Consider the following 17,783-nt stretch of genomic DNA (forward strand, 5'->3'; position numbering starts at 1 on the left):
GCAAACCCATCTCACTCTCAGGGTCCGCCGATCGCTCGCTCACCCACCCAACACTTCCCATCCAAACCGAAGACAAACTGCAACGTGGAACGGCGAATTTGATTTACTGCCCGCTGAATAATTTCGCCATTTGTCCTCATATTTTTTTTACTTATCAAATAATCTGTTGTTGGTTGGAAGTAAACTAGGTGTTTATAGTGTTACCAGCTGTTGATTCGCAGTCAACCACGGCGTTGTTAACACGAGCAACAAAGACTTCACGGACGACCAGCAGCTCTCCCGGACCGACCGCTGTTGGAGGTTTACTTTCATAGCAAATGTGGTTTTAAAAGAGCGCCCGAAAATTGTATCGCCGGGGAACACGTGTCAAGGTAAAGATAACGAAGTAATAAACTTCAATCATTCAAACTTCCGTCACAATTGAATACAAGCATGTGTTATTTGGCTTCTCTGTGCTCAAAGTAATTTTGAGATTATTGAATTAAAAGAAATCTGCGTTTGATCTAGAAACGGATCTTTGGTTGAGAACTTTGGGTGGGGATGTCACATCTATCTCGCTTCAAATGGAAGACGTGGATTTGCACCCGAGGCCCCTATAATGTGATTCACATATCAGGGCATATGCAAACAATCCCCCACGGCGGTGTTTCCCAGGCTGTCTGCAGTTGCTGTCTGCTCTCATGGATCTTTTGTTGAGTCTTGTGTGCCCGGACATCTGCTGTAATTCCTCTGACTGAGGCTTGAGATAGTCCAGGCGGGTCTGAGGGGGGTGTAATGGCCCCTGAACAATGCTTTATTTGGTAGTTTCTTGGGTAAATGTGTCTGTCCTGGGAAGTTCAACGATTAACGTGAGTGTAGCATGAGTAATCCTCGTTTGTGATGCGTTTAACATACCACATGAAATTCGGGTATGGGGGATGTGTTAAAAAGACGCATGAGTTTTTGGCATTAGTCTCTAGCAGGGCTTTGAGATGCTATCTGGCCAATTTTACAAGAAAAGATCCCGCAGAGGATCCCCATTAAACATCTCACATCCTGCATATTTACATTAAGCGGTGGTGTGAAAGATTGATGCTGTGTTTGCTTACCGGATGCCTCGATTTAAAGGTGCAGTGAATTAGGACCACAATTTTACTCCGAGCTTTTGTTATATAAGAGGGAATCGTATTCAAGCGAACATCCTGTAAGTGTCAGACCCGAAAACGCCCTTGTTACTGAAATAACAACTGTTATTGACACGAGGCTCCGCGAACGGCAGGTCCTGGAATGCACCTATCTATGACGTCATAGGTTGAACACCGCCTCCACAGAAGAATATCAACGACTACTTCTCGAGCCCTGCCCACTAGTTCGCGCATGACAGTACTGAACACAAGCTGCACGGAACCAGATAGAGCGAGTGTAAGCATCATGCCGTTAAAGATCGCAAAATATTGTGCAGTGTCTTGGTTGTGGAAGAACACAGTCGCTGCATAACCTTTCTTCGGATTCCGACAGTAGGAATGTGTGGTTGAAGTTTATTTTTAAAGACGTTCCAGCTCACGTGGGGAAAACATTGAGCGTTTGTTCGCTTCATTTCAACGCGGATTCCTTGAACAAGTCTTTGCGGAGAGACTGAGATTAAAAAGCAGTGCTGTGCCGTCAATATTGGATCCGATAGGAATGGCGCAGCAATCTTGTGTGAGTAAAACATATTTGTACTATGCGTCACTATTGCTTTGTTAGAGATCGCTTGATATGCCCTGATAGTATTACCTGGGGACCTCTAGTCAGTTGTAATAATTGTAATCGGCATCTCTGTGATTTGGCGGGCTCATATATCACTTTTCAAGGTTTTATCCACCGTTTGTGAATAATGGAGGCTGTTTTGAAGTGTTTTGATATTATTTCTGGTGCTGGGTCATTTTGGCCGGGAGTTTACCGTTTGTTTATTTATCATGAAAACTATAAAATTTGAGACCCGCGATCGCGGTGATCTTCTGTCTGGTTTGCGGGTCTTAAATGTTGACAGGTACGGTCATATATCACTAAACACCACACAACTATAGGCTATACAAACTATACGCAAAGCCTTGCCATCACATCCGGGAAATAAGTCTGTAAATTTGAGTAAAATCACGCTACGTAACGTTACGTGTCTAACCAAATTCACAGAAGGCTCCAACTAAGTCAACTACGCAAGCTGTTATCCAATCATAGCAGTGGGCGTTTACTTCCAAGTCTTCAATGCAGCCCGCCCTTAAAAACCGAGCGTTTCTCCAGCCGGCCTCAAAACCAGGGTAGAAAACAGCCTATTACTTAATGATTTTGATGTTTTTAAAAACCACACGAACGTCATAAGTAGACATCAGACAATAATATAAAACAATTAAAACGGCCAGTTCACTGCACCTTTAAAGCTATTTTCAGTGTATGCTACATTTTAGTTAAGGCTGTAGTTCAGTTAAAGTCTATATTATCATTTTGTTTGTGCGGTGTTATATGAATATAAATTCAAATAAATTATTGGGTTAAAAGTATGAGAACTTACATTCTCACACATCCAGGGTAAATTTAGTTATGTGGTTCTGTTTTTTGCAACATCTCATTCCCTTCCATAAAGAGGCGTGGCTTACCATTCAAAGGGGATGGGTTTCCTTGCGAAGGCGCAGACAGCTTTTTTGTCTGCTAGGCATGCATTTTCTTTTTCTGATACATAAAACACACACAGTCTTAAATGTAAAATAATTGTAATGTTTATGATTATGGATACTCATGCATTAAAATATATTATAAACAGCTGTCCTTTTCATAGCCAATCAAAATGGATGGCAATCTTAACATTTTTGTGTGTAAGCATTTAAAAATCTGTTTATCATGTTTAACATTGCTTGTCTTCCTTTTGCGTCAGAGGTGATTTAAAAAACAGAAGTGTGAACTCTGAGGGACAAATATTTTAGAACGCAGCTAGTACAGAGTGTGTATTTCAGTAGTTTGTGTTTGTGTAGTGAGCAGAACCGAGCAAAAATATCTGATAGAAGCGTCTTTCCAGTTTGTTTGTGCATGTGCGCACACGTTTGGATCTGAATGCAAGACTGTTATTAAGAGTGAATCGTAATATGCGTCCTTATTTGTGAGCTTGATATGACAAGAGCTGGATCTGAATATAATGGCAAAAAGCCTCAACTATATAAAATGAACCACTACATAAAATGATTTTGGTGTGATGAATGAAGCGCAAACTTTTTTCTGAAATGCCACGTTCCTCGATTAGAATCACTTGACATGTTTTAATAATCATTGTTATGTTGTTCCTGCCATATGTCACAGCAGACTGCAGAGAATGTTCTCTTATAACCTGTTAATGTGGGTGTTCTGGCTCAGCTGTTTTGCTGGGCGTCTATAAGCAGATAGTGGTAGTAAATGATGAGGGTCAGCATGGTTGTAAAGATTAGTGTGAAGTCGGAATCAAAATGTGTTTGTTTGATTCTGTTGATATGGATCTCTGACTCATTTCCCGTCAGCCTGATGTTATGACATATTAACAATGAGAAGGGATGGCTGGGGGTGGATGTGTGTAGGCTTTAAAAAATGGCTTTGATTGGTCATCGTAACCTGGAGAGAACGAAGTGTTTACTAAAAGCCTGGTGCTAAGAGAGATCATGTGTCCGATACACAGTTGAATGTAAGCAAGAGAAAATTGGATTGCAATCTTCTTAACTGAAAAAAAATCACCACTGTAATTTGAGTGGTTGACAGGCCATTGCATGTTTGAGAAAGTGTACACTGAGTTTTTTTTAAAGCATAATTTAGGAGGATGCTTTAGGTGCTTGCTTGCTTATTTCACCCCTCCCTTTCGAAGCACTACGGTGGCTGACACAGAACAAAGATGTCGTCAAGTATATTTTATTGCATTTATGTCAAATTATAGACCCTCCAAAAAATTACACACAGCACCTTTAACATTTACAAAATGGCACACTGTACCTTTAATGTATAAGGAAGGCCCTCACTGTTGTCTGCCTCTTACGAGGTGGAGTCTCCCCGTTCTCTGTCTGTAAATAATCGTCCATCACTCAGCAGTGTGCGTGTGTGTGAAGGGGGTGGGTTGGTGGGCAGGCAGGGAGCAGCCATTTAATTAAGGAAATGGCTGTCCTGCTGTGGGGTTAATGGCTACTCTTGTGCGTGTGTTTGTCCTGTGACTGACTTGAATCAGCAGGTAGTGAATTACAAAGAACAGCTATTCAGAAATTCCTGTTTAAACACAGCCATGTCCTCAGTCTGCCCTAAAGTTGTGGGACAAACGTTAGGCACAGGTTGGGACAGACATGACACATTTTAAAGGGATAGTTCCCCCACAAATAAAATAGTCATCATTTATTCACCATTATGTCATTAAAAACCTCTGATTTTCTTTGTTCTGTGGAATACAAAAGATGATGATTTTGAGTAACCTCTCTGTGGTATTGTGTACATACAATGGACGTCAGTGGGGTCCGGTGTTGTTTGGTAACCAGCGTTTTTCAAAATATCTTCTTTTGTGTTCTGCTGCAAATGAAAGTTATGCAGATTTGGAATGACAAATTGATAATTATAAAGGAATTTCCATTGTTGGGTGAACTATCCTTTAAATGTAGCAAATTGCAACTCTTAAGTGCACTTTATGATGCTTCAGATAACATTTGCATTGATTTAGGAGTGTCCAAATGTTGACAAAATCTTTAGATTTTGTACTATTTTTATTTGCAGAAAACTCTGATCTGTCTGAAGGACAGTGCATGTAAACTTGCACTTGTAGCTGGTTAACAGAACACCAAAGAGAATGTGTCGCCCGAAGGCAGACAACTATCTGTGATCTGATTGGTTTCTGTGTACTGTGGGTGGGACTTAGGGACATGAAGAAACAAAGAGCGTGGTATGGTAGATTTATATCTAGAAACACACCCAGACTTCAGGGCTGCATTATCAAGACTTGAACATAATGTAGCCTTAAGGAATATAGACCAGACTAAATTGAGAAGTACTGTCTCACACACTCTCTGTCTCTCTAAAGATTGTGTTACAGGTTGACTGAACCATTCTCAAGATCAAGAACCAGCTGTCACACACACACACACACACACACACACACACACACACACACAGATTGGTTTCACTGTACTAGTTAGAGCGTATCATAGTCATAGATTAACATTGTTTTCATACCAGGCTAATGATTTTTATATCTAACCCTCATACAAATCTCTGTTAGATTTAAAATAAAATGTCATTTGTTCATTCAGTGTTTGACTCTAGTATTGGATACTTTGGGTAAATCCCGGTTGGTCAATGTGGAGCTAACAGGACTTTAATGAAATCTGATTTGATGTAGACTTCGGTGGACATAAATGGAAGTGGTTTGTTTGATATGTGGATGTAGTAAAGATACACATTGTAGCACAGTCAGTGAGTCACCCTGAAGCCCATTCTTTTCTTTAGGAGTCGCCCGGAAAACATGTGCGAACACACCAGCCATGTATTCAAATGGGAACTTCCTATGTCTGAGTCAGCAGCATAGACATATTACACTAGAAGCAACTTTTTGTGTGTCAGATTTTCATATCTTATCGTTTAGCTCTTAGAGTTTTATGGCATAGCATAGTGGACTCCATAGGTTGAATACTTAAAGGAACAGTTCACCCAAAAATTTAAATTCTGTCTTCATTTACTCACCCTCAAGTTGTTCCAAATCTGTATAAATGTATTTGTTCTGATGAACGCAGAGAAAGATATTTGGAAGAATACTTGTAACCAAACAGTTCTTGGCCACCATTGACTGCCATAGTAGGAAAAACACGTATTCGCACCATATGACCGCTTTAAATTACTTTGTTCCGTTGAGCACAAAAGAAGATATTTAGAAGAATGTAGGGAAGCAAGCAGCACAAATAGTGTGTTTATTTTTCCCATTGTATGTACACTCTCTCTTGCACGTACACACACAACACATGCATATTCTTTGTAGGGTTTAAATAAACACCAGAAGCCAGTGTACTGAGATGAACCCTCAAGATACAAATAGCTTATTTTCATGGTAAAAAAGAGGCATCAAATTGCTTATCTTCAAGTGTTCACAACACTGTTCTGTGTGTGTTTGCACAGATAGGGTAACGGTCGGGTTTGCTCTGGTTGGATTACAACAACGATTTGGAGCTTCAGTAGAATACAAGTGTGTTATTTCATGTCATGTGTAACTTCTGCTTCAGAACAGCTGGAGTTACCCTGTGTGTGTTAGTTTATCATGCTGGGTTTGTGGAAATGATCTCATTTGTGTCTGTGGTGTTGTTTAGGAAACCAAATAACACTGTGTGGTGTTTATGCATGTTTGCTCTCACTCTCATGCCTAATAAGGTGGAATCAGCACTCTTTGGAGCGGGGGTCCGAACTTTCAGTAGATCATTCAACAAACAGAAGAACCTTGTCTTTGTTTCATTAGCGAGGTGGAGGTTTCATTGGAGCGGCAAATCTATCATCTTCCCAAATATGGTGGTGGATTCTCTCTCTCTCTCTCTCTCTCTCTCTCTCCTTGTCTGGCTTGCACAGACTACAAAATGTAAAACTTACTTTACACCAGTTTCTGCTGTGTGATGATAAAGATTCAAGAATAAATGTCTCCCAGTCTTTTAGGAGTGATGTGCAGTGGCTGTTGTGCTAGGAGAACAGGAAGTGACCTTCTAACACTTATCTGCCTGAACATACACTCCCCTTTCCTCTAATAGTTTTTAATATGTATCTGAAGAACTTTTCGGTTTCAAAAAAGTGTTTTTATGGTGAAAAAAAGGTTCTTCAGAAAGAGATGGTTCTTTGTGGGACCAAAAATGGTTCTTCTACGGCATCGCTGTGAAGAACCCTTTAAGCACCTTTATTTTTAAGAGTGCTGCTGGAGAAACAGGTCAAAATAACAGAAAAGATGCTGCGTATTTTTTTCAGACCTCAAATACTGCAAAGAAAACATGTTCATATTCACTTTTAAGCAATACAACAGTAATATTTGTATGTGTATTTTGGAAAATATTTTTTATGTGATAACCTTGATTTTATCACAGTTTTCACGTGTCTCGTCATGCTGTCAGTCTTTCACATTGCTTTGTCTCTCCTTACTCCCGAGGTTTGATTTTGACAGACACTGGACTGGAATGGCAACACTACATCTAAAATGGCTGATTACATGAACATTTAGAATGGTCTTTTAATTTTAACCAAGGATGTGCATATCAGTCTGAATCATTCGCAAACGTGTGTTCGAATGGGAACTTCCTATGTCTTACTCCCCAATATGGAAATCTTATGGCTATACTTAAAATAAATGATGATACTTTTTAATTATGTACTTATTTCTGTTTTTATCCCATAAATAATATAGATTTTTAGAGGTGTATCTCACTGTATATTATGCTGGATGATATTTGATCATTGTCCTTTTGCTCATTTCAGATGGACCTGAGGGTGTTCCTCCTGATATCACTTCTGCTCGGACTCAGCAGCGCTCAGCAAGGTAAGCATTTTAAGTAAACGCGTAGGCGTGAAAAAATTCCTCAAAAACTGTCGAGATCATCTGCTAAACATTTGCGAAGATCTTCATTCCAAGAATGTCTCCGTGAGATATAGCAGCACTGTGGAGTTCATGATAAAACTGTAAGAGCGCACTGCTCAGTCGTTTCGCTGAATTGTACACCATGAGAAAGAAGAACGTGCACAAGTCTTGCGGTGTTGACCTCATGAATTGCATTATGTCTTTATGGAAAGCTGTGGGGATGCCATCATGAATACAGTTCACATGACCTTCCCACAGCATATGGCCGCTCTAAAACATTTCAGCATTCTGAAGAGGCGTCTTATTTAGAGTGCCGGGAGAGAGAATCATATTGCAAATGGCTGCCCACAGTGTCGGTTATTAAATGCTCTTTCCTTTATATTTCCTGTGTCGTGATGGCGAGGTCATGATGGTGATGGATGTTTTTGTTGTGTGCGCAGATGGTAATGAATGCACGAAGGCTTCGGCTCAGTCCTGCGGAGAATGCATTCAGGCCGGAGAGAAGTGTGGATGGTGTACAGACGTGGTGAGTGCAGACAAAACCATTAGAGAAGGAAATGGCTGCTCCTGCAACTATGTGCATTTAGGGAAAAATGTTACGAGGGGCATTTCCTGTAGTCGGGATGACTTGTTTATTCAAGTGTGTAACAATTGTAGAGGACATCCTGTCATTCGACAAACAGTTCTGTGGTGAGAGTCAAAACTTGTTTTTGAGACCATCCAAAGCATTGTAATGTTTTGAGTGACATCACGTAACAGCTCACCTTTATTCTGTTGGTTGATTGTTACCCAGAGTTCTCGGAGTCATTTCATTGGGACTTAATGCCTCGTAGCGGTAGTGAGTCAGTGTCCTATGCAATCGTGTCTGCTCATTCCATGTGGCTCAGATTTGGGCAGACAGGAAGGGAGAATCATGTTTTACACAGACCACATGAAAGAAACCAGGAAGCGTACTATCAGCAAAGTCTTTGTTAAAGCGGGAGGAGGCTTGATTTATAACAAAAACAAAAAATAATTTAAATATATATATATTTTAATAAAATATAAAAATATATACAAAGATAAATAATTAATTATTATTAAATAAATAATTGTCTTATTTAATATAAAAATAAAGTAGTACAATTATTTAAAAGTAGTATTTCAAATGATGAAATAAAGAGATTAGTGGCCTGTTGTCCAGATCTGGGAAAGTAACGTAACTCATTGTTACATTCCAGTGTCTGCCCGTTCACCTGTTTAATGGTCTTTGTTTGTCTACTTTTTATTTGCAGAACTTTCTGAAACAGGGAGAGCAGAAGTCCACACGGTGCGATGAGGTGGAGTCTCTGCTCAAAAAGGGCTGTAAAGAAGCCAGCATTGAAAATCCACGTGGAAATGTTGAGACCCTCAAGAACCAAAGTGTAACAAATCGCAAAAAGGAAGGAGGATCTCTGAAGCCAGATCAGATCACCCAGATTCAACCTCAAAAACTTAGCCTCAACCTCCGCTCAGGTACGGCGTACTTGCATCTTAACTTGAGTAAAGGGACGTTCACATTATAGTGATAACTATATTGTAACTATACAGTAACAGTAACTACTTTGTACGTCGCTTTGGATAAAAGCGTCTGCTAAATGACTAAATGTAAATGTAATGAAAATGTATATTTGTGTCTACACAGCAGACAATGACGATAAAGTTATGTTTATTTTAAGCTTGCGCGCTGCAGTGTTCCCAATCCCTAAAATGAATGTACTGTACATGACCTGCGGCTAATGCTTTCGTTTTCATTCCCAAACGTCTTTTCTCCTAAATATGACAGCAAAAAGGTGATCCCAACGATATCGTTCTCTGTATCTTTGTCATTATAGTTGTGATGTGAACCCCGCCAACGATTTTTAAAACTTCTATATGGTTATAGTTATTGTTATAATGTAAACGCTCATTTACACTACAGCGAAGAACTGCCGTTTCATCATCTAATAGTGGCTAAAGTCATGTGGAATGATGGTCTAATCGCGAACTCTTCTGTCATTCCAGGTGAAGCTCAGAAGTTTGCACTGAAATTCAAGAGAGCTGAGGATTATCCTATTGATCTCTACTACCTGATGGACCTCAGTTACTCTATGAAAGATGATTTAGAGAATGTGAAAAACTTGGGAACACATCTTATGACTGAAATGCAAAAGATCACCTCTGACTTCAGGATTGGTAAGGAACCACAAAGCATTTTTCCTCCGTATTAATAATATGCAGTGTCGTATTTACGTTGTACCCCAACGGAGCATGATCGTATCACGGTACTAATTCAGATTTTAAAGCTCGATTTGATGCTCTTTAATCTTGTTTCTAGGTTTTGGCTCCTTTGTGGAGAAAACCGTTATGCCATACATCAGCACAACACCAGCCAAGCTGCTAAACCCCTGCACATCTGATCAAAACTGTACCAGCCCGTTCAGCTATAAAAACGTGCTGAGCCTGACCGCAGATGGATCCAGGTTTAATGACCTTGTTAGTAGACAGCAGATCTCAGGAAACCTGGACTCACCCGAGGGAGGGTTTGACGCCATCATGCAAGTGGCAGTCTGCGCAGTAAGTTTGCTCACAAGTACATATTGTAACCACCGTGTCCAGTTATCATAATTTATATAGAACACTACTTAAGTGTCAGAGAAATAGCTTCAGGCATTTAGCCTTGTGCTAATCTAACCTTGCTAAATTTTGAAAGTATTTTTGTTTATTTATTATAGTGTATCTTGCATTTCTGTCAATGCATTTTGCACATGCATTTATCTAAAGCAACGTACAGTGCGATTTGTCAGTATGTGTTTGTGTTCCCTGGGAATCTAATCTATTACCTTTCGTGCTCCATCAGTTGAGTTATAAGAACGTGCTAGAACTTACCAGCATTCGTGTTTTGTATCAGAATCAGATCGGCTGGCGGAACGTAACACGTCTGCTTGTGTTTTCCACCGATGCTGGATTCCACTTTGCTGGAGATGGGAAACTGGGTGGAATCGTACTTCCCAATGATGGAAAGTGCCATCTGCAGAATAACATGTACACTATGAGCCATTATTACGTAAGTGTGTGTAATACCATGACGCATCACTGCTTAACATATCATCCACAGTGTGTGCATAGACGTCTCATCTTTCCTCTCCTTTTTAGGACTATCCATCCATTGCTCATCTGGTTCAAAAATTAAGTGAAAACAACATTCAGACCATTTTTGCAATTACAGAGGAGTTCCAGCCTGTTTACCAGGTAAAAAAACATACGCAGAGTTGCATTGAAAAGCAGACTACTTTTGTCAATACAACACTTTGAAAGTACCCTGACAAAAGTGTTTTTCCCTATGCAGCAACTGAAAGAACTCATTCCAAAGTCTGCGGTGGGAACGCTGTCTTCAGACTCCAGCAATGTGATAAAACTCATTATTGATGCCTATAATGTGAGTAAAAACCCCTATTTAACTTTCTCTGGATGTCTTTTATTTGTATCAAACTAAGTATACTTCATTTCTAAAATCTGTTCCTCAGTCTCTGTCCTCTGAGGTCATTCTGGAGAACAGCAGGCTACCTGAAGGCGTGTCCATCTCATATGTTTCTCACTGCAAGAATGGGGTGAGCGAAAAAGGAGAAAATGGGAGAAAGTGCTCCAACATCTCTATTGGGGATGAGGTGAGAATCTTTTTTTGTCATCTATTTCAATACATTTAGTATCTTTCCGTACAGTTTCCTTTATGAAATGATCTAGATTCTGTGATTAAAGCATTGGTTTGGTAACTGGAAGGCTGCTTTGCCTCAAGCTTTTGGTCTGGATTCGACAAACATGAAAATTTTGTCATCGTTTTCTCACCCTCACGTTGTTCCAAACCTGAATAAATGTATTTGTTCTGTTGAACACAAAAGAAGCTATTTTGAAGAATGTGGGAAACCAAACAGTTCAATGGTGCCCCAGAAGTGTTTGGTAAGAAACCATCTTATAAATGTCTTCGTGTTCAGCAGAAAATGAGAAAATGATGACAAATTTGGATTTTTGGGTCAACTGTTCCTTTAAGTTGCTATGGAGAATATCATCCGCTAAACTATTATTTCTATGTGTGTGCTTTTTATTCTTGTTTCCTAGGTGACATTTGAATTGGCGATCACAGCTAAGGGTTGTCCATCCAATGGTAAATCGGAGATAATAAAGATCAAACCGCTAGGCTTCACAGAGGAGGTGGAGATCATCCTGAACTTCATCTGTGAATGCAAGTGTCACGTCGACGGCATTCCAAACAGCCCAGAGTGTCATTTCGGCAATGGAACTTTGGAGTGTGGAGCGTGCAGGTGAGTTATTTCATCCATGCAAGTACAAACGTACCAACGAAGACCAAATCCACATCTTGAACCGGCTGTAATATCTCGTCATTTTCAGGTGCAATGAGGGACGTATTGGCAGGGTTTGTGAATGTAGCAAAGACGAGGTGAGAACAGAAGATTTAGACGCAAACTGCCGCATTGATAACGGGACGGACATCTGCAGCAATAATGGAGACTGTGTTTGTGGGACGTGCGAGTGCAAAAAAAGAGATAATCCAGAAGAGAGATACAGCGGCAAGTTCTGTGAGTGCGACAACTTCAACTGCGACCGCTCCAACAACAAGCTCTGTGGAGGTAGGACCATCATTTTGTCTCTGGAACCACATTTTTTAATCTTACTCTGAAGTATGCCGAGTAGTGGCATAGATATAAAAAGAGCAAGTTTTAGTCTTTAAGTGATTTTGCCGTTTTTATCTGACTTTTCAGGTCACGGCCGGTGCGAGTGTCGGAAATGTACATGTGATGCTAACTACACAGGCAGCGCTTGCGACTGCTCTCTGGACACCTTAACCTGTTTAGCCAGTAACAAACAAATCTGTAACGGTCGAGGCACCTGTGAGTGTGGTGTGTGTAAATGTACCGACTCGAAGTTTCAGGGCACGACCTGTGAAATCTGCCCGACCTGCCCTGGAGTTTGTCCCGAACACAAGTGAGTTATTAGCAGAACACATGAAGTCATGACGCTCATTTTGGCGCTAAATGATAAAACATTCCCAGAATGCAACACAAGCTGGCTATAGGTTTGGATCACAGACCTAATTTCTCTGGGTGAACTAAATGCTTTGTTTTGTTTTACTCCTCAGGGACTGTGTTGAGTGCCGAGCATTTAACACCGGTGACAAGAAAGATACATGTGAGAAAGAGTGTAGATACTTCAGTCTTAATATGGTGAAGAAGAAGGAAGATCTTCCACAGCCTAATGATAAGCCCTACATCAATCACTGTAAAGAGCGAGATGCTAATGACTGCTGGTTCTTCTTCACGTACGCTACCAGAAACGACAGCACTGTTGAGGTCCATGTGGCAGAGGAGCTTGGTAAGTGCGGTCAACAAGCTTTAGTCATGTTGTCACAGGCATTTTTGCCACTTTTTAGTCAGTTGCAGGTGAGATTAGGGGGAAGGTACTTTTTAGTCCAGAGACCATTTGATTGGACAACAATGTGTGTAGTGCTGGATGAGTCATCATTACTTTTAGTCTGTTTTCAGTGGAAGAGAAATCCAAGAGTGTAAATTGTGCATGCACATATCTGCTAGCTAGCATATAGCATTGCACACAAGCATATACAGTAGATAGTGACAAAAATAATTTCATGCGCTCTTTAATTCATTGCTTTATAACTTTACCCTTTGTCCCATAATGCTTTGCGGCTGTTTTCACAGAGTGCCCATCTGGTCCTGACATCATCCCCATCGTAGCAGGTGTGGTCGCAGGAATCGTTCTGATTGGTTTAGCTCTGCTGCTCATCTGGAAGCTGCTCATGGTTATTCACGACCGCAGAGAATTCGCCAAGTTCGAGAAAGAGAAAATGAATGCCAAGTGGGACACGGTATGTTTCTGGAAATGACATTTTATTTCATTTCGGTTATTTGTTTAGGATAAAGCATTAGTTATATTGTATGTATTCAACATAGAAATATTAGTTACTTAAAACGGGAAGTTTTCAGGAAAATATGGCTTCTTTTCTTTAGTTAAACACAAACCAATACTGTAATTTTAAATTAAAATGCTGTGAGGAAACAAGAAAAATAAAACCAAAACTAACGCATATCAGAGCTAAACTCAAATATGGTTGCACACCCGTTACTGTCTCTCGTGATGAAATATAAGCTATAAGAACTTGTCGAAAGACCCGAGAGACAAACTATTTAATAAGTAATATTTCTGTCATACCAGTTCTCTTGGCATTAAAAGTAAGGAGCAGTTAGTTGTGTTGGGATACCTGACCTCATTCTTTATGGGTGTGGCTGGTGTTACACCAGGGGTGATCATTACTGCCATCTGCTGCTCACTGGCAGTATTACATTTCTGGAATCTTAGAAATGTGCTAACAGAAGAAAATGTAATACTTTATGGATTTGGCTTGATGGGTTGTGTTTGAAGCACACAGTTAAATTATTCATTTGTTTTGCATTCATTTCCTTTCTTTTATAGACAGGGTAGGCTATGAATTAAATAAGATTCTTGAACCAGATTCTGGACACTTCTAGCTATGCAAATTTACATTACATTTTGGTTTAAGCATTATTTAATGTTTGCTTTAAAGAGTTGTATTTAGAGCTTGCTTTTTTATATTAAAGGAAATGTATCTTGGCGGTTTCTTGGTCAGTACTGTTGAAATATGTACCATGACATTTTATAGTACAAGCCAATTTAAAGATGCTGCAGAGTACCGCATCATGTTTCTTTGTTTCAGCTTCTTTTCTGTTTGTGACAAATGTTCTATGTCTTTCTTTCCAAAACTTTTCTTTCCATCCTGCCTATCTAGCAAGACAACCCCATATACAAGAGCCCCATTAATAACTTCCAGAATCCAAGTTATGGATCTAAAGGAGTCACACTTTGAGTCTGTACACTTCTTTGCTGCATGCATCTCTCTCTCTCTCTCTCTCTCTCTCTCTCTCTCTCTCTCTCTCTCTCTCTCTCTCTCTTTCTCTCCATCAACTATTTGTCTTTAATAATAATCTTGTNCCTCGTTGTTTCTCATCTCTCTCACTCTCTCTCTCTCTCTCTCTCTCTCTCTCTCTCTCTCTCTCTCTCTCTCAAGATGGCTTGGAAATAATAATGTAATGATGTTTTCTAATCCACTAATTATAAGGAGTGTTTTTGTTTACAGTGCTAACATAGTATGTACAAAAGACATAATAAATATATAATTATGTGAACTAGATGAATCCAGGAATGTCTTTAAAAATTCATCTGAAGAACACTGAACTACATCCCTCAGTGCTCTGCAATTGAACCAGAGTTGTTTATTGTTTAATTAAGTTTCCAAATATAGCGAAGATTTATTTCATCACTGAATATACAAGATAACTGCAAGGCATTTGTGGGTATATAACTCTCTTGTTTTGGTGTTTGCTGGTTCTGTGCACTTTCTGTGTGAGCTGATTCTACCGTATTTGGTGTGATGTGTTGTAACCTGAAGATGATTTTATTATATAAGTGATATCTAATGTTTCTTTTAATGATCATTTCAGGGTGAGAACCCCATTTACAAGAGCGCTGTGACTACGGTGGTGAACCCCAAATATGAGGGCAAGTAATGGGCATGCGTGTCTATCTCCAAGCAACACTGTATGCAAAACAATTCAAGAGGAGGAGAGTTCACAAGTTTTCTTTGTTAAATCACCTTTTGTCCGTACATTTGCCACTGATCTGTGTAATCTATTAATCCGTTTTCTATGCATTGTTTTGAAAGTGTACAGTATGTATAAACTTGAGTTTTCACTTTTTTTATGAAATCTTATACAATGGTTCCAATGTTAAATTTTTGGTTTAGTCACAAGTCTGTTGTGCCTTGTTTTTCTGAATGTCAAAGCCGATCGTGTTGGGTTAGATGAGGTTTTGTAGGTGAGATGTTGAGTGGAAATATCAAATGTTATCCACAGTGAAAGGACACAATGCATTGGTTCCTAAAATCTTAATAGTCATACCTTCAGTTCACTGTAAAAGTATGACAGCCATTACCTAATTGTTTCAATCAGGCTTGTGTCTATTTGATGGTACAGAATTACAGAAGTCATATAAACCTGTGGATGGAGCGTGTCGTCACTGGTATAGTAGGTAGCTGTCGCTGACCACTGCTGTTTGTGTCCATGGTGCTTTAATGCAGACACGCATGTGATGTTCTTGTGTGTTTCTCTGCATAATTCTGAGTGATTTGAGTGCAATCTATAATGTGTGGAAATGCACTCATTGTCTTTCTAGTATAAGTGCTTTTTTAAAGTGCACAGTACTGATTTGAGAAATCTGAAATTTGGTGTTCGATTTTAACTTGAAAGCGTATCTATTATGTGACCACTAAAAAGATTTTAAGGGACATTTTAATCATTGTCTGTGAATGGAACAATCAGCTTTTTATTATTATTATGAAAAGCCTGACTTTAAATTCACATGAACGGAACTTCAGGTTTTAAAACACGAGAGAATGAACTCAGGTCCCTAATTCCTTAATGACTATCACTGATGCCAAATATTTACTGTCTGCTGTGCAAGAACTATATTTTAATGTACTCTTCGACTCTAGGATTTCATATTTGTATGAATTTCTTTTTAATAACATCATTGTCCAAACAAATGTTCAGATTGTTGTTGGAAAAGGTCAGTGTTATGAGAAGGATTGTTTTGTTCTTTTTTCTCTTTTTTTATTGTTTAATCTTTTAAAGTAGCATTACACAGACTCTGTATTTTAAAGTGCCTTTTTTCTCATTTTAGCAACATGCCCACTGTCACAATCTTTTGTTTCTAGGAGTTATTTATTAAATGAAGAGTGAAAACACTGGACTTCATTGTAATTGTAATGTGTCTGTGTTAACATGACTTATAAATCTCTTTGGAAGACGTAAACAACGCTGGTCCAGAAATGCTTACTGTTTCGGTTTTTCAACACTACACAAACATTTGAATAAACCAAATTGTAAAATTTTAAACGAAAATCTTTAATATGTAATTATATATGCGCGATTTAAAAAAAAAAAAAAATTAAACCAGATGTGCTGCTGGACCAGTGTTAAAGGAACAGTTCATCCAGAAATAAAAATTCTGTCATCATTTAGGCCATGTTCACACTTGACTTCTTTTTTTTTTTTTTACATTAAAATCCTGAGCGCTTTTTTAAACGCCAGTGCCGGCGTCTTTTTCTGCAGCTCGAGAGCATCTTTGAAGTTGAAGTTTGAAGTTCTAAACTTTTCTAAAAAATAAAATTCACCCTACTCCAAGCACCTTTTTCACAGCTAACCAATGATAAGCGAGTAGCGACACTTGTCGTTTCCATAATAGCATGCGAGAAAGGTGATTGGTCGAGCAGGATCAAGCCTGAAAAAATTAAATGTCGGCCGAAACGCCGTTTGGAGCATAGTTTTGTATAAATGTAAGTTTAATTATCACTTTCAATAACTTTCTGCTCCCCGCTCACGTGGGTGTTTGCACCCCACCGCTCAAAGTCGCACTAGACCGCTCTGCTCACCTACAATTTCATCCCGCTCCGGTGAAATCGCTCCACATTCGCTCAAATTTAAAATTCCTCTGCATGCCTAACACCTGCCGTTTTCAACCGAAGCCTTACCCCTCGTTTACACCGCACACATCTGCGGCACGTTACGGCTCTCAACTCAACTTTATTTATATAGCGCTTTTACAATTTTCATTGTTACAAAGCAGCTGTACATGAGACACATTGACTACAAGCAAAACAATCAAAGTTGTACCTGCAAAAACAAGAAAAGGTTGAAACACAGAAGACAGACACACCCACACACAAAACACTCCACACACACAACACGCACACGCACCAACACACACAGAGACACACACACACGTACGTACACAGACAAGTACGCACACACACACACGCTCAGTGAGAGCACACATTTAGGATAAAGGAGAGAGAAGCACAGGTCAAATATAACAGATAATAAATTCCTATATGCAATATTAATTAAGTAAAACTTTAAGATTCTAAAGCAGCCCCCCCGGTCAGGCAGATAGTGCAAAAACAGTATGCAAACGGTGGCGAGGAACCCAAAACTCTAATCGAGAAAAAAAACCTCAGGAGAACCCAGGCCCAACCAGGGGATTCCAGTTCCCCTCTGGCAAAAGCTGCTGCCTCTGCACAAGCTCCAGAGAACTTGCACAACAAGGCTAAATAAAATAAACTTAATAA

At 39.5% G+C, this 17,783-nt stretch overlaps 1 protein-coding gene across 2 annotated transcripts; it reads left to right on the forward strand.

Moving 5' to 3' along the window:
* Window positions 1-16,628, forward strand: LOC130553838 (integrin beta-1-like). 2 transcript variants are annotated; one of them, XM_057333008.1, is made up of 16 exons: window positions 1-371; window positions 7,453-7,513; window positions 7,993-8,078; window positions 8,827-9,046; window positions 9,575-9,745; window positions 9,888-10,126; window positions 10,461-10,616; window positions 10,706-10,801; window positions 10,899-10,988; window positions 11,077-11,217; window positions 11,666-11,868; window positions 11,957-12,195; window positions 12,328-12,550; window positions 12,705-12,937; window positions 13,282-13,448; window positions 15,100-16,628. In XM_057333008.1, the coding sequence occupies exons 2-16, from the start codon at window positions 7,453-7,455 to the stop codon at window positions 15,163-15,165; spliced, it is 2,391 nt and encodes a 796-aa protein (XP_057188991.1). In that variant the 5' UTR covers window positions 1-371; the 3' UTR covers window positions 15,166-16,628. The 2 variants fall into 2 exon arrangements, with proteins under 2 accessions (XP_057188991.1, XP_057188989.1); XM_057333006.1 differs by lacking the exon at window positions 1-371 and adding an exon at window positions 1,648-1,680.
* The last annotated feature ends 1,155 nt before the right edge of the window (window positions 16,629-17,783 follow it).

This window comes from Triplophysa rosa, linkage group LG5 (genome assembly GCF_024868665.1).
Source record: "Triplophysa rosa linkage group LG5, Trosa_1v2, whole genome shotgun sequence".
Taxonomy (NCBI): Eukaryota; Metazoa; Chordata; class Actinopteri; order Cypriniformes; family Nemacheilidae; genus Triplophysa; species Triplophysa rosa.

What these genes read in the sequence shown, in the direction of transcription:
- LOC130553838 (XM_057333006.1), top strand. An exon ending in ACTCAGCAGCGCTCAGCAAG is followed by an intron (nt 7,514 to 7,992) that starts GTAAGCATTTTA and finishes TTGTGTGCGCAG; the next exon opens with ATGGTAATGAATGCACGAAG. An exon ending in TTGGAGTGTGGAGCGTGCAG is followed by an intron (nt 11,869 to 11,956) that starts GTGAGTTATTTC and finishes CGTCATTTTCAG; the next exon opens with GTGCAATGAGGGACGTATTG.